This window comes from Antennarius striatus, chromosome 3, assembly GCF_040054535.1.
Source record: "Antennarius striatus isolate MH-2024 chromosome 3, ASM4005453v1, whole genome shotgun sequence".
In the NCBI taxonomy this organism is placed as follows: Eukaryota; Metazoa; Chordata; class Actinopteri; order Lophiiformes; family Antennariidae; genus Antennarius; species Antennarius striatus.
In genome coordinates this window covers 27,698,013-27,714,050 of record NC_090778.1, presented here as the reverse complement: position 1 = coordinate 27,714,050, position 16,038 = coordinate 27,698,013, and the positions used below count along the sequence as shown (strand labels likewise).

General features: G+C 45.1%; 1 protein-coding gene across 1 annotated transcript; it reads left to right on the top strand.

Annotated features, from left to right (window-relative positions):
- Positions 1–14,548: 14,548 nt before the first annotated feature.
- On the top strand, positions 14,549–15,987 carry LOC137592935 (purpurin-like). Its single transcript, XM_068311429.1, has 5 exons — positions 14,549–14,784; positions 15,065–15,201; positions 15,281–15,393; positions 15,474–15,686; positions 15,789–15,987. Exons 1-5 carry the CDS (start codon positions 14,671–14,673, stop codon positions 15,797–15,799), a joined length of 588 nt encoding a protein of 195 aa, XP_068167530.1. The 5' UTR covers positions 14,549–14,670; the 3' UTR covers positions 15,800–15,987.
- Positions 15,988–16,038: the final 51 nt, after the last annotated feature.

Sequence of the window (16,038 nt, the reverse complement as noted above, 5' to 3'; positions counted from 1 at the left end):
ATTAATCGCCCCCTAGTGGTTCCTGTCGACAGTGACGACTGACTCGTCCTTCAACTCTCCGCCATCAGAGACTGTGTGTGTGTGTGTGTGTGTGTTTACCTCCAGGAAGCGAGGGGCGGTGACATCACCCTGTTGCGCTCCACAAATGAACTGATGATTTATGGGAGTGACGGAGGCGTGGGGGTGTCAGTGGGGGAGGGGATGAATATTCTGGACAGCGTCCACCTGAAGGTGAAGGAGACGTTTGTTCTCCACCCCCTCCATCCCGTCCACTCCCCCCCTCCCCCAGGTGGCGCCGAAAAGAGGTGCTGTCAAAACCAGACAGGAATTTTAATTTTAATTCCTCGTTTTCCCGTTATGACCCCCCCATTCTGATGTCAGGAAACCTCCAGCTTCACTCCCACACGGACGAAGAAACACCTGACCGGAGGGCTGCGAACCCAGCACCCGCTGTGGCGTCTGGAGTCTCGGGTGTGGTCGGGTAAATGAGATGGGGGGTAGGCTGTTTGTTTGGGGTGGGGGCGGGGAGGTGTGAGCTGGCATCCACACAAAACCCGACGCCTCCGGGCGTGGCCCCGCCTCTTTCCCACCGGATCGACTTTCTTCGTCGCAGGAACGAGACACGTTTTCTCCTCCGGGCGGCGACACTCGATCCGGGCCTGTCGGGGCCTCTAAGGCGCTGCGTCGACCGGAGGCCTCGCCACACGTGCATTCCTTGGACACGCCCCCATCCCGGGGGGAGGGGGTTGGGTGTATCACCTGTCTTTAATGGCAGCTCACCTCAAGGATTGGGGAGGGCGGAGGTCGAGTTGCTGCTCTGCATTGTCCCGATAGGAAACTAAGATAGGAGGATATTCCTGACACCCCCCCCCCCCCCCCCCAAGGTGACAGAAGGCCTCCAGGTAAAGATGGTACAACCTGTTAGAGACGGATCCATTGGGGCGCCCGGGGTACGACTGAGGGGTCTTTTGCCCTGAGGGTCTGATATTCGTGTTTGTCACAGAACGGGTTTAAGTCGCATCTCAAGGTTCCGTTTTAACACAAAAACTATTCAAAGTTCCTCTTTAATCATCTAGAATGAAATAACGGTCAGCTTTGTTGAAATATTCACAAGCCTGAGGTTGAACCTTTAAAGACGGACCCGCCGTGACGAACACCTCACTGAATCTCTGGCTCTGGTGTGGATTCTATTGGCTCGTGAGTCGTCTGACATCATCGTGTCCTCTGGCATCCACCACAAAGACGTTGATTTAACGGCTCACAATCGCCTGTTTATTCGTGCCCTGGTTCACCTCCGTTAATCACGTCTTGTGAAGACTTGCAGTGGAGGTGTGGAGTGGGTTCAGACTTACCGCGGTGCCAAACCTCCTTCGCTGAAACCCACATCGTGTCGGGACACGTCCGAGAGCACCTCTGCCCGGAGCTTGGAGGGTTTTTCTTGCGAAACACATTTCTTCATGTCTGGTTGTTCCTGTTTCCTGTGCAGCCAGGAGGCAAAACCATTGCAACCAAGCAGAAATGGAACCAGACAGACAGAGAGGTGCTTTCAGGCTTGTTGGCCCACAATCAGATGGGATGTGGTCGTTGAAGCCTGGCAGTATTGGACCAAGAGGTGTGCCGTGTTCTGATTTCAGGAGGCGTACCAGACATCCGCTAGTGAGACAGGATGGTCCAGAAGACAAGAACGCTTTATGACACAGGATGACTCATTTTTGCCAAACTCGGCAGAAGACGAGGTCTTTTATGCATGAGAGGTGTTTGCTGTGAAACACGGCTCTTAGAACCGCACATACATCAACTTCAGAGATGCCGGTGCGAGAAGGAACACATGGACTCAACATGGAAGACCTCAGAATGTCGCTTTAGTTCGCAACCGGGAGTTCCAAGTCTAGACCCAAGTCGAGTGTCAAGTCCTGTAGGAGAGACTAGAAGGCCTCCTGGGACTAGACCATCAACTCTTCAGAGGGGAGACTATGAACTGTCAAGATCTGGATCAAGACAAGTCTAGGGAAAGCTACAGGAGATCAGGTGCAGGGGCGCTGTCTGTGCGCACCTCCACCTGAAACATCCTCGGATCCTGTGAGTTCCTGGGTACATCCCAGAAGCTCCAATCCGAACTTGTTCCACCTCCAAATCAATATCTGGTAACAGTAGCGTCCTCTGTGCCCTGTGAGGGGGGGTTCTCCAAAGCTGGGGAAGTCATCTGAGAAGAGGAATCGGCTCAAAGCTTTGACGGTGGAAAAACTATAGTTTCTAAATAAAAATGCACAAGTTGACCCATGAAAACATTTACATTTACAAAACAAATGTAAGAGAACGTCAACATACGAATACAAATAATGATGGCAAACAAGTCAGTTCTCGGGTTCAAGTCGGAACTCCCACTTTTATCTCACATAGACCTTGTTTTTTTCCAGTGGTTCTAATCCTCCAATGTAACTCAGGCACACAAACACATGAATGTATTTATATTACACATACATGCATGAACCCGTAATCTATATATCTTATTGCTTTATTGAACCCTGTAAGGATCAAGGATCATAAATCAATTTCCTATAATATATGTGTGACCACCCTGCTCCGCTGGTTGGATAAAGAATGACTCAGGAGTCCAGGTGGATGGAGCAGTTGTGTGTTTATTCCCGAGAACAATAAACCACACACAAGAAGAAACACCGCAGCACGAAAGCTTAATTACAATAACATTATACGCACACAATAACCACGTTCAACATTCACATTCAGTCACATGTATGAGTAAATCACGGCCAGCTCAACCTAACTCCATACGGTGGTGCTCTGCTGCCACCCTCTGGCGGTTATGGAAAACAGCAGGCAGCCTTTAACAAATGACGAGCAAAGTCCAACCACAATCACCAACGTTCTAGGACACAGTTCTACATTAAAGGTGAGCTGAAATATCAAATGAAATATCAAATAATGAAATCATCATCAAAATGTCAGGATGATGTGTTTTGACATAGGGGAAGCAAACACGAACTTAGTTCCGTCGGTTGGAATTATTTTGATAGTCACAACCGGAAGCTGTTGATAATCTAACTAGGTCTAACTTTATCTCAACACTTCTGTAGTTACCCACTATGTCCACAAGAGGGCATCGCGATCACAGATCCTTCAAGGACGTAGAGTAACATTATTGACACGTCTTCCGAAATAACTTTGTTGTGTAGTTTTCCGCGGGATAGTTTAACAGATATGAAACACGCATGTCTGATTTTGCTTGAATTTGTCTTTCTTTTAGAAGTACAGTTTTTGTGTCTTTGTGTTTTTGTATTCTTTTTTATTTCTGAGTTCACCTCAGGAGTCACATGCTTTAATTGTCGATTTAACTTATCAAACAATCAAGAAAGTAACACATTGAAATGATAATTCTCCATTTTCATCTAACCAAAAGCGTCCCATCCACTCCAATTTTGAAGTGAATATTTTAATTTGTTTCGTTAATCTTCACAAAAAGCTAACTTCTATCAAGTAAAAAAAATACATTGTAATATAAATGATAGTAAAATGATTATCTGACGTTTTATTTTGGATATTTCATCCAGACGCACTGGCATCGTGTTACATCTGCGTTCAAATGAAAATGAAGCGTTTGTAGTTCTACACTTTGGCCACAAGGGGTATCGAAAGTATTACTATCAAGAGCTCTCTGAATATTTTATTAGTACTGTAATAGAGTTTAACGCGTTTTTCTATTTGAAATGCATACAATTGTAAAACTGCTTAAAATGCTAACTAGCAGTAGCCCCTCCTTCTCGTTAGAGTTTCCTATAAGTAAAGCAGATGATTATTCGTCTGGGTGCGGATAGGAAGACTGAGTAGAGCTAAAATGTGCAATACGCTTATTGACCACAGGAGGGCAGTGTCATCAATATGCGTTCATGTCCGGTGGTCACTCAAAATAAAAGCACCAAACGAACAGGAAGTATATTTGATTCAATTTCACGAGAATACTACGACCAAAAACTGGTGACGAGTTTTTAATGTTTTTAAATCCTTTTGACCGATCGTTACCGTCCAAATAAAGACGTTTAGGAGATTCCTGATGTGTCGCACTGTTAGATTTTTGTATGAAAGTGTTAACGTTGGGGGTTAAATCCACTGGTCAAAACCACGAAGAAGGTTCACAAGGAGTCAGCCGGTGAAAAAGCTTGGTGGCGCTTTTTTTTGTTGGTTTTAGCAGGGGGGGGTGGCGGGGGGGGGGGGGCGAACACGCAATGTTCGGTCGATAAAAACTATTTTGATAGTCAAAACCGGAAGCTGTTGACAATCTAACAACGTCTAACTTTGTCCCAATGTTTTTGTAGTTACCCACTATGTCCACAAGAGGGCACCACGATAACAGATCTTTCAAGAACGTAGAATTACATTATTGACACGTCCTCGGAAATAACTTTGTTGTGTATTTTTCCACGGACCAGTTTAGCAGATATAAAGCTTAGAAATTCAACGTTACTATTATGTTGTTTCTTAAGCCTTTTGGTGATGTTGTACTTAAAGCATGTCAATAATTGTTTGAATTTAATTACATAAAGGTATGTATTATTACTGTAACAGTCATCGTCAACTTTATTGTCAAATGTACCATATATGCACGACACAAAGCACAGATAAAATTAAAGTCCTCTCAAACCCACTGGCAGTAAATAGTTACCCAGTATGACCACAGGAGGGTAGGAAATGTATTTACTGAGCAGGAAGTGGTCTTAGTACATCTGTTACATTACTGTACCTCCTCTAACCTCGATGTTAGACGAGCTATAGTAATGCAAATACATTTTTTAGAATTCTGCATTATTTACAAAATTTTAGTCGCTTTTAGCGGGGAGGGGGGCAAAAACCCAATCGTTCCGTCGAATAAAATTATTTTGATAGTTAAAGCCGGAAGCTGTTTACAATCTAACAATGTCCAACTTTGTCTCAATGTTTTTGTAGTTACCCACTATGTCCACAAGAGGGCGACGTGATTTCAGATCTTTCAAGAACGAAAAATTACATTACTGACACGTCTTCCCAAATAACTTTATTGTGTATTTACCTCCGGAGCTGAGTTAAAGTGATCATAGGTGTGAAGGCCAGCGGGGGGGGGGGGGGTCATTGTAGTGGGGAATTTGTCTTTGTGTTTTTGTTTTCTTTTTTGTTTTGGAGTTCACCTCACGAGTCACATCCTTTAATATTTGGTTTAACCTATCCAGCAATTAGAAGTGCTACGCGTTGAAATGATGATTTTCCCTTTACGTCGATCAAAAACCGTCGCAACAGAGTGTAACATGTCTTACTATTTGAAATGTATACAATCCTAAAACTGCTAGAAATGCAAACTAGCAGTAGCCCCCATCTCCCTTCTCGTTCGGGTTTTCTAAAGGTAAAGTAGATGATTGTTCGTCTGGGTTCAGACACGAAGACTGAGTAAAGCTAAAATATGTCCTACAGCCATTGACCACAGGAGGGCAGTGTAGGCACAACATGGATAAAGGTGGATGGAATCGCCGATTTAGGTTCATTTCCGGTGGCCTCTCAAAATAAGAGCATCAAACTAACGAAGAGTAATTTTTCAATGTAATGAGGAAAATACGATAAAAATTGAGTGACGCGTTCTTCGTGTCTTTACATCGGTTTTGAAAGAATGCCACGAATTAACATATAGAGGATTTTTCCACAAAGAAGGAGTCAGCCGGTGAATGAGCTCGGTAGCGCTAAAGCTACTGCTAACTGTCGGGGACATCAGTGCAGTCTGTCCTACAAACCTCGAAGTTAAAGGAACAATAGTAATGCAAACAACTAATTTAAAAGTGTCCATTGTTTACCAATTTATAGTCGCTTTCATCCGGGAGGGGGGCAAACATGCAATCGTTTGACCGATTAAAATTATTTTGATAGTCAAAGGCGGAAGCTGTTGACAATCTAACAACGTCCAACTTTGTCTCAATGTTTTTGTAGTTACCCACTATGTCCACAAGAGGGCGACGTGACTACAGATCTTTCAAGAACGGAGAATGACACGTCTTCCCAAATAACTTTATTGTGTATTTTCCTCCGGAGCAGTTTAACAGATATAATGCTAGGAAATACAGCGTTACTATTATGTTTGTCTGAATGCTTTTGTTGATGTTGTACTTACTGCATATCAATACTTGTTTTAATTTAATTGCGTAAAGGTATGTATCTTTGCTGCTATAATTATAATTATAAGGAGGGTAGGAAATGTATTTCCTAAGCAGGAAGTGGTATGAATACAAACTCGAATATGAATTCAGCATGCATGTCGTCTTTTGCCTGTATTTTCTTTCTTTTAGGGGTTTTTGTGTCTTTTCTTTGTGTTCTTTTTTCTTTGTGTTCACCTCAGGAGTTACATACTTTGTTGGTTTAACCCAGGGGTCTCCAAACTTTTTCCCATAAGGGCCACATGACTTTTCCTTTCTCCAATGGGTTTGGAACAGAAATCGCAGGGGTGACTAAATGTAAACATTTATTGTCTTCTGGAAAGTCGTGGGTTAAATCTTTGGGTCAGAACCCAGAAGAAGGTTCAAACATTTTCAAATAAAACAGAAGTTAGTCCAGTTAAACAGTGCAGGCAGTAAAAATGGGGTCTTGTCAGAAGCATGAATTGTTCTTGAAGTCGTCCCCATCCTCATCAGGGCGGCACGGTGGCGCAGCGGTAACGCTGTCGCCTCACAGCCAGGAGGTCTGGGGTTCAAATCCCACAAGGGCCTCTCTGTGAGGAGTTTGCATGTTCTCCACGTGTCTGGTGGGTCCAAAAACATGCGCATAGCTGAGTTAAAGTGATCATAGGTGTGAAGGAGGGTGTGAGGACACACCCAGGGGGGGTCATTGTAGTGGGGACCTGGTTCTAAACCCAGTTACAGAAACTGGGTTTAGAACTGGGTCTTTTGTTGTTTCCTCCACCTGTGAACCCCATAAATACAAGTTCCAACCCAAACCCCAGCAGCTGAAGGTTCAGCTCAGAGAGATGAGAGGAGGAACTCAGACCTGAGGTTATGGGTTCAAATCCCAGCTTCTGCCTTTAGATTTTCTCCAGAGTGTTGTGAATAATAAATACAACATCCGACCACTTCCTGTGTGTGGAGTCAGGTAGCTCAGCCTGTTAAGGTGCTGAGCAGGTGTGCAGACATTATAGGTTCAAATCCCTCCCACCCCCCATCATTTTTTCAGGCTGTTTTGTGAAAGACGAAGACAAATACGCCCGGAGAAAAGGTGTGAGCGTGAAGGAATCGGTAGCGTGGTGGGTTAGCCCGTAACGATGAGCCCTCGGTCCTACATTCTATGTCCCAACCCAGCGCTGCAGGTTCTGGATCAAAACTGTGTCTCGCAGTAACGAGGCCCGGGGGGGGCCGTGTCCCCTCCGCGGGTCTGGAGCTATAGAAAGAGGGGGTTATGGAGCCCTGAGCCAGAAACGGCTGACCTTTTACTGCTTTCATGAACATAAGTTTTGTGTTTGAGACGCGTCAAAGGAGGCGGCCGCCAGGCGAAGAACGTTCCGATGTCGTCAGGTTTGTAGCCAATAACAGAAAAAAAAGGCAAGATTAAGTTTTTGAGAAGAACCACCTGTAATGTGATCAGAAGTTGCTGATATTTTACTATCGTGAAGTAACGTCTACTAGTAGACTGAATGAACAGGATTCAGACACTATTTATGAAATAGATAAGAACCTCTCTGGGATCTTCACAGAGAAAAAGGCCTTGGACATGAACTTCCTGTTGGACATGAACTTCCTGTTGGACATGAACTTCCTGTCGGACATGAACTTCCTGTCGGACATGAACTTCCTGTCGGACATGAACTTCCTGTCGGACATGAACTTCCTGTCGGACATGAACTTCCTGTCGGACATGAACTTCCTGTTGGACATGAACTTCCTGTTGGACATGAACTTCCTGTTGGACTGACCGACCCTTCTGTCGGGTCCAGGAGGTTCGGGTTAGGGTTAGGGTTAGACTGTCTGCAGCTCTCTCATCAACTTCCCTGAAAACCACAAAGCAAACAAGTTAAGAAAACCAACGAAGTGATACGGTGGGGGGGCTTTTTCTGGTTCTGTTCAGGGGGCCGCACCAAATGTGGAGGTGGGCCGCATCCGGCCCACGGGCCTGGGTTTGACCACCGCTCTACATGATCCACCAGTTCCAGGATGGATCTCTGTTACGACCCAGATTGTTAAAAAGAGTTGTAACAAGAAGAAACCGATGTAAAGGGTTAACGTAAAAATATTCAATCAACCAGAGATTATTTAATCCCTGGACGAGGTACAGGTTTTCAAAATGAACAAAAGGGCCAAAGGAAGCTGCTCAAACAGAGGAACAGAACCCCAAGAGGACCGCTGGATTTGTCTGTAAATTACAAGTAAAATGAAAACAAAACCCACAAAGTAATCTGATTACAGTTGTACAAAAGAAGTGTTGAGCAGCCCCCCCACTCCTAATGCTAACACAATCCAGCGCCTGCCTGCAGTCGACAGGTGACTAACGCGGCCCACTCCTCCACAATGTGGTCACACATTTGGTTCAAACACCTCCAGGAGGAAACGAGGCAGACTGTCTGTGAGGACAGCCCCCCCCCCCGTCTGAACAGCTGAAGACGATTTGAGGGCTCCCGCTCTGATTGAGGGTCTGGGATTGGAGCGCTCCGAGGAGGACGTGCTGCACCAATCAGGAGCCGGGGATAGAACAGGTGGAGTGGGCGGAGCCAGGACTGAAGGTGATGACGCGTTGGGGGGGGGAGGAACCAAACAGAACCCCCCCCCCTGAAAACCTGTAACAATCACACACAGATGTGTTGTTAGTTTCTGTTGGAACACACCTGTCTGAATCCAGAGCGGTGCACGTTCTCTCAGGAACAGTCCTGTTAATGATGGGGGGTGCTCCAGACAGACCCCCCCTCCAGGTCCATCAGTGTAACACAAAACACCCCCAAACCGTCACAACGCTCGTCACGAGGGAACCAACCCCCCCCTCACATTTAAATGACCCTAAGGCGGGGGGGTCAAAGTCAAATACACAGAGGGCCAAAGATCAAATGTGCTTGAAGCCGAGGGCCGGACTGGTTCAGTGTTTATTAAACACAGTGACATGAACACAGCCTTTTAAACAGTTATTACTTCATGATTAAATGAATAAAGTAATATTTTATTATGGCTGTCAGTAACTTCAGGGGAAACATTAACATCAAGATAAACACATACATGAAGTCGTATGAGGTTCAAACTGAAAACGCGTTATTCTGCTGCTCTATGATCCGACCAATCACTGCCTTCAAAGAGTAAAATAAAAAAACAGAAGACACGCAGGTTTACCTTTGACCTCTCCGAACATGAACTCTGACCCCCACCTGGCTTGAAACCCCCCGCTCTCAGCGTCCACCTTTCTTTTAGCCAGTTTTGAGGAGGGGGGGGGGGTAACTAAATCCAACCTCCGGTCTGCCTGCTGGTAAACAATGAAACCAAAGCCCTCTTGCTGCGGTGCATGACTTCCGCTACCGTTGCATTGTGGGTAATGTAGTGTTTGTGGTGGAAAACACCAGCGGGCTGATGCGGCTTGAGGGCCGGTTCTAATAGTTAAAAATCATCCCGCGGGCCATAAATAATTCATCACGGGCCAGATCTGTCCCGCGGGCCTTGACTTTGACACATGTGGTCTGATGTCATCAGAGAACTATTCATTCCACTCTGAAATGTATCACTAGAAACATAACAGACAAAAAAAGCAAAGCAGGTAACTGCAAATAAAACAATTTACTCGTGTTAGAAATTATCTTGACTTAACTTCTTAGAGCTTCATATCTGTTAAAATGTTCCGTGGAAAACTACACAAACAAAATTATTTCGGAAGACGAGTCAATAAAGTTTTTCTACGTTCTTGAAGGATCTGTGTTCGCGGTGAAGGTTAGTAGCGCTAAAACTACTTTTACTAACTGTCGGGGACATCGCTGCAGTCTTTACTGCTACTGTTTAACTTAGAGGAGCTAAAGTCATGTAATTTACTCATTTATTAGTTTGCATTGTTTACAAAATTTTAATCGCTTTTAAGGGGGGCAAAAACACGCTTTTTTAGTTCCGGCGATTAAAATTATTTTGATAGTCACAACCGGAAGCTGTTGACAATCTAACATCGTCTAACTTTATCCATATTTTTGTAGTTACCCACTCTGTCCACAAGAGGGCGCCACAACTACAGATCCTTCAAGAACGTAGAATAACATTATTAACGCGGCTTCCGAAATAACTTTGTTGTGTAGTTTTCCACGGAATAGTTTAACAGATATGAAGCTAAGAAATTCAACGTTTCTCTTGTGTTTGTCTTAATGTTTTTGGTGAAGTTGTACTTCAAGCATCAGTCTCCTTCTTTTCCTTTCGGCTTTTCCCTTCAGGGGTCAACACAGCGAATCAATTGGCCCCATCTAACCCTGTCTTCTGCATCCTCCTCTCTCTTGTGTGTGTACATTTACCCGAGGTCAGGGCTCCAATATGAATCCAGCATGCATGTCTTATTGTGTTTGTATTTTCTTTCTTTTAGAAGTTTTTTCTGTCTTTTTGTCTTTGTGTTGTTTTTGGTTTTCGAGTTCACCTGAGGAGTCACATCCTTTAATTGTTGGTTTAACTTGTCCAACAATCAACAATGTTGCACGTTTAAATAATTCTCCATTTACATCGATCAAAAAGCGTCCCATGCACTTCATATGTAGAGTAACATTAAAATGATTTTCTGAAGTTTTATTTATAATATTTCATCCAGACGCATTGGTATCGTGTTACATCTGCGATCGAATGAAAATGAAGAGTTTGCAGTTCCTCACTTTGGTCACAGGAGTAAAACTCGAAACACTAACTACCAGTAGCCTGCCTCTCCCTTCTCGTTAGAGTTTCCTAAAGGTAAAGTAGATGATTGCTCGTCTGGGTTCGGAGACGAACTCCAATGTTACCATAACCGATCTAGCAATTAGTGTAGCACGTTGAAATGATAATTCTCCATTGATAACGATCAATATCAGCAATGGAGTTTAACATGTCTTACTTACTTGATTGTTCGTGTGGGTTCAGACACAAAGATGGAGTGTAGTTAAAATGTGTAATACGGCCATTGACCACAGGAGGGCAGTGTGGGCACAACATGGATAAAGGTGGATGTAATCGCCGATATAGATTAATTTCCGATTACCTCTCAAAATAAAAGCATCAAACGTCAACCGGAAGCTGTTGACGATCTAACAACGTGTGATTTGTCTCAATGTTTTTGTAGTTACCCACTACGTCCACAAGAGTGCACCACGATTACCTGGAAATGACAATTCTCCATTTACATCGATCAAAAAGCCTTAGCAATGGAGTTTAACATGTCTTACTATTAGAAATTTGTACAATCGTAAAACTGCTTGAAATGCTAACTAGCAGTAGTCCCTCATCTCCCTTCTCGTTAGAGTTTTCTAAAGGTAAAGTAGATGATGATGATGTCCGTCTGAGTTCAGATATGAAGACTGAGAAAAGCTCAGAAGTTGGATGTAATCCCATATACAGTATTTTGTTGTGCAGTGAGCTCTCAAAATAAAAGCAACAAAATTATGAGTTGGTTTTTTTTTTACATTGGTTTTAACGGATGTCATGAATGAACATATGGACGATTGTTCACATAGAACAGTCAGCCGGTGATGGGGTTATGAACCCTCAAACAGACAGCTTTGGTAACAACTTCTTCAGGTTTGTAGGTAATAGCAGCAAAAAAAGGTAGGATCGAATTTTTGGAAGAAGAACCTGTAATATGATAAATAGAAAAATCACTGCTGAACCAGAAAGGACCGACTAACAGAATTTTATTAATATTTTGTGGTCGAATATTTATGGAGTTCATCCCCCTTTGACCACCAGGTGGCAGCATAACAGCAATCAGCTCTGCCTGAAAACCACAGAGGAAGAATCTTCTCCCACAGTCCTCGGTGGAGCTAAAGTGACCTCTGTTGCTAGCTGCTAGCTGCTGTGTAAACCATGCTTCCCCCGGTCGCGGTGTCGCCTTTAATCAAGGTTTGTCCTGTTTTTGACGTGTTGGGTTAAGAGACGTTCACCGATGGTCGTTAAATGACGTCATTAGTCGTTTCTCGGTTCATCGCTAACTTGCTAATCGTTAGCTAGCAGGTGTGCTAGCTGACAGTGTAGGCGGTATCAGGGTTGTTGAACCAAACCGAGGCTGAGTTGTTGTGTTTGTGTCTTTTGTTTTCTCTCTAGTGTGCCTTTGTTGTGTATTGATTGTATTTCTTTTGCGTCTTTATTGTGCGCTGATGACATGTTGTAAAGAAAAGGTCAACAGCGGCTCACAGAAGCTGCTGCCATTGGAAAGACGAAGCGCTGACTGTTAAACGAGGAAGGTCCCGGATTTAATGGAAGCAAATCTCGGATACAATTTTAGAAATTATTAAAGAATATTTTTTAATCAACATTAAAGCTTACGTCCTCAGTATTCAGTATCTTCAGAACAGTGTTACTATAACGTGTCATACACTATTTTGCCTCGCTGTCGCCGCCTGTTGGTCACACGTGGAGCTACAGGCTCCACTCAGGTGGTCCACGATCACTCGGGTCAACCTGAAACCTACTCGATTCCAACGATTTCAACGAATGTCGCGGAAACAAGATTAAAGAATTCTGTACAAACATGAAAATGCATTAAGAACTAATCAGTCTGTGGTTCATAAGATATGTCATCATCAGATGACAAGAATGGAAACGATTATTTGAGGTTTGTGTGAAAGTGTACGTGCCGAGTGACGTCCTCCACCTGAAAACTTTCATCACATACCACGTGATTGTGTGTTGTCTTATTTTATTGTGGACAGACGGGTTTAATAAGTGTTCTCCCCTCTACAGACGGCGAGGTATTCGGCTCTGATTGTTGGCATCTTCTATGGCAAAAAGAGATACGGTGAGTTCCTGTCCTTCAACAAAACATGATCAGCCGGTGTGTGTGTGTGTAGTTGTAAGACGTGTCGACTGTAAAACATGTTTCTCAATCCACTCAGATTACCTGCAGCCTTACGCAGCTGAGGACAGGAGGATTGAGGAAGAAGAGAAGAAGATTCGTGATGAGCAGATCCGCATCGCCAAGGAGATAGAAGCAGGTAAATGCTCCTCTGAACTATTCTTCATCCCGCTGCTCCTCCTTATCCATCATGAACTTGCCTGTAGCTCCTGCTGACAGCCATTTTTTTCTGTCTGTTTGCAGCGAGTGAATCCATCCTGAAGTAAACCTGATGATCTCTGTGACGATTTCAACTTCCGATCTCCCTCCTGCTCCTTGTTCTGGAGTAACCGTAGAAACTTCGGGTCAGACGTTCCCGATGCGTTCACTGTTATTCTGAATAATATGACACCTCTGGACCAGTTATTTTAATGTACTTGTGTGAAATGATGCTTCTGACAGCAGCTTTGTTGTACATGAGTTAATATAAGTTTGTAATGAGTCCATAAAGACAGATGAACACGATTCTGTTGTCTGTGTGTTCCTGACAGAACCAATCACCTCATTGATCTCCGCGTCACGTTTAAACGTCTTTAATCATTTTAAATCTGAAATCTGTCGGTTCGTTAGATGGATGAGTGGAGCGGGGTCAGAGTTCACGCTGATCAACCACACGAATGGACCGAATTTATCAGTGAACCAGATTTATCACAAATAACCTAAGAAGTCCAAATGATTTATGGTCTTACTGGAACCATGTGTTTATAGACGCGGCTCTAAAACGACACACTGATCCCACGCTAACGGGAATCTGGTGACATAACTTCTGCTGACCAATCAGTGACCCGGCTGATACCGGTCCGACCTGAGCTCACGTCCAGTCTGAACTGTCAGGTAAACACCGCTGACGTCTTACCTAACATCAGGTTATTATTAGAGCCACTAAAAATACACGTGGACTGTCCGACCCGTCCCGACAATCACCTGACTGGAGAACGAGGGATGGACTGACGACAGGATTACGGTAATCTGTTTATGAAAAGTTACAGAAAAAACTCACAAAGGAGCGACTTTAGATGAGTGAAAACACCTGAAAGTCCTTAAAGCGTTAAATAATGTTGGAACTAACAACCCACCGCCTCGGGTTCTTCACCTGAGCAGGTGATGGAACACCTGACCACCACTGACATATCATCATCATTATTCTGGTTCTATCAATAGACGATTACATCATGCAGGTTGTTTACATGTTTACCCACCCGTTCCCCTCAGATGGGGCTGGGTTCCACTTCCTTTCGAACCCAACTTGAACCCAACAGTACCTTTCAGACTAAAACCATAGGTAAACCCAACAACCTCAGCCCCGCCCTGCAGGCGTCTGAAGGTATCCGGTTCTCCAGCCTGGAAACAATTACATAAATCCAGACTCTGCTGTTTGGAAGCTTCATCAGATTACAGGAGGGATTACGTTAACTGGATTAGCGCTAGATTTAAACTCTGCATTTAGATTCAAGGAGTGAAAATAATCAGCGACGCGTCGCCGTCGGATATAAAAGCCCGTCCTCACGTCTCTGAGGCAACAGCGACCGAACACTGAGAGCCTGAAGCTCCTCCTCCAGGTACCGGTTGTTTTATTCTATCAAGAAGAAACCCGACGAGAACCCGACTCGACCCCCCCGCTGGTGTACAATGGACCTTCAGATCTTTGCTGTGGTGATTCTGGTCCTGGCCTACGTGGAGCGGAGCTGGACCTCCTGCGTGGTCGACAGCTTCACGGTCAAGGAGGACTTTGAGCCCCAGAGAGTGAGTACACCCCGTAGAGGTGTGTGTGTGTGTGTGTGTTAGCGTCATCCTGGTGTGTGTGGTGTCTCCTGGTGGAACCAGAGCTTCATCCTGGTGTGTGTGGTGTCTCCTGGTGGAACCAGAGCTTCATCCTGGTGTGTGTAGTGTCTCCTGGTGGAACCAGAGCTTCATCCTGGTGTGTGTGGTGTCTCCTGGTGGAACCAGAGCTTCATCCTGGTGTGTGTGGTGTCTCCTGGTGGAACCAGAGCTTCATCCTGGTGTGTGTCGTGTCTCCTGACAGTATGCAGGGAAGTGGTACGCGCTGCAGAAGAAGGATCCTGAGGGTTTGTTCCTGCAGGACAACATCTCTGCTGAGTACACGGTTGGAGACGATGGGGCGATGGTGGCGTCCTCCAGAGGCAGAGTCACTCTCTTCGGGTGGGTGTCGGCTCGTCGACACACCTTCACGTGTCGTCGGCGTGAACGGTGACTGACGTTCTCTCTGCTTGACCTCCAGGTTCTGGGTCGTGTGCGCCGACATGGCCGCCCAGTACTCCGTACCCGACCCCGGCACCCCCGGCAAGATGTTCATGAACTACCAGGGCCTGGCCAGCTACCTGTCCAGCGGGGGTGAGTCTCCCCAGGTGCACACACACACACACACCCTACGCTTGTCACACACACCCGACACGACCTTCTCCCCGTTCCAGGCGACAACTACTGGGTCATCGACACGGACTACGACAACTACGCCATCACGTACGCCTGCCGCACCCTGAAGGAGGACGGGAGCTGCGACGACGGCTACGCCATTGTTTTCTCACGTAACCCCCGCGGCCTCCCCCCCGCCATCCAGAGACTCGTCCGGCAAAAACAGGAGGAAATCTGCATGGCCGGCGAGTTTCAGCCGGTGCTTCAGTCCGGTACGTCGCATCCGGCCCACGCTGAAAGACCAAGCAACACTATTTTAGCCTCCATATTTAAATTTACTAAAGAACTCATTCCTCTTCTCTCTGTGTCAACAGGCGCCTGTTAAATCACTGCCTCATCCTCACCGATCCGAGCAAAGACAGACATCCTCCAAAAACACTGTCAAAAATGAACCGACACGGCCAACATGACATCCAATCCGAAGTAGGATCGACCCCTAACCCCTGACTACGGGAAACTGGTTCAGTAGTTTTTGTGTAATCCGCTAATAGACGCTAAAAACCTGAAACCAATCTGTAAAGGTGACAATAAATTTTATAAAGAAATCTCACGTTGTGTTTTATT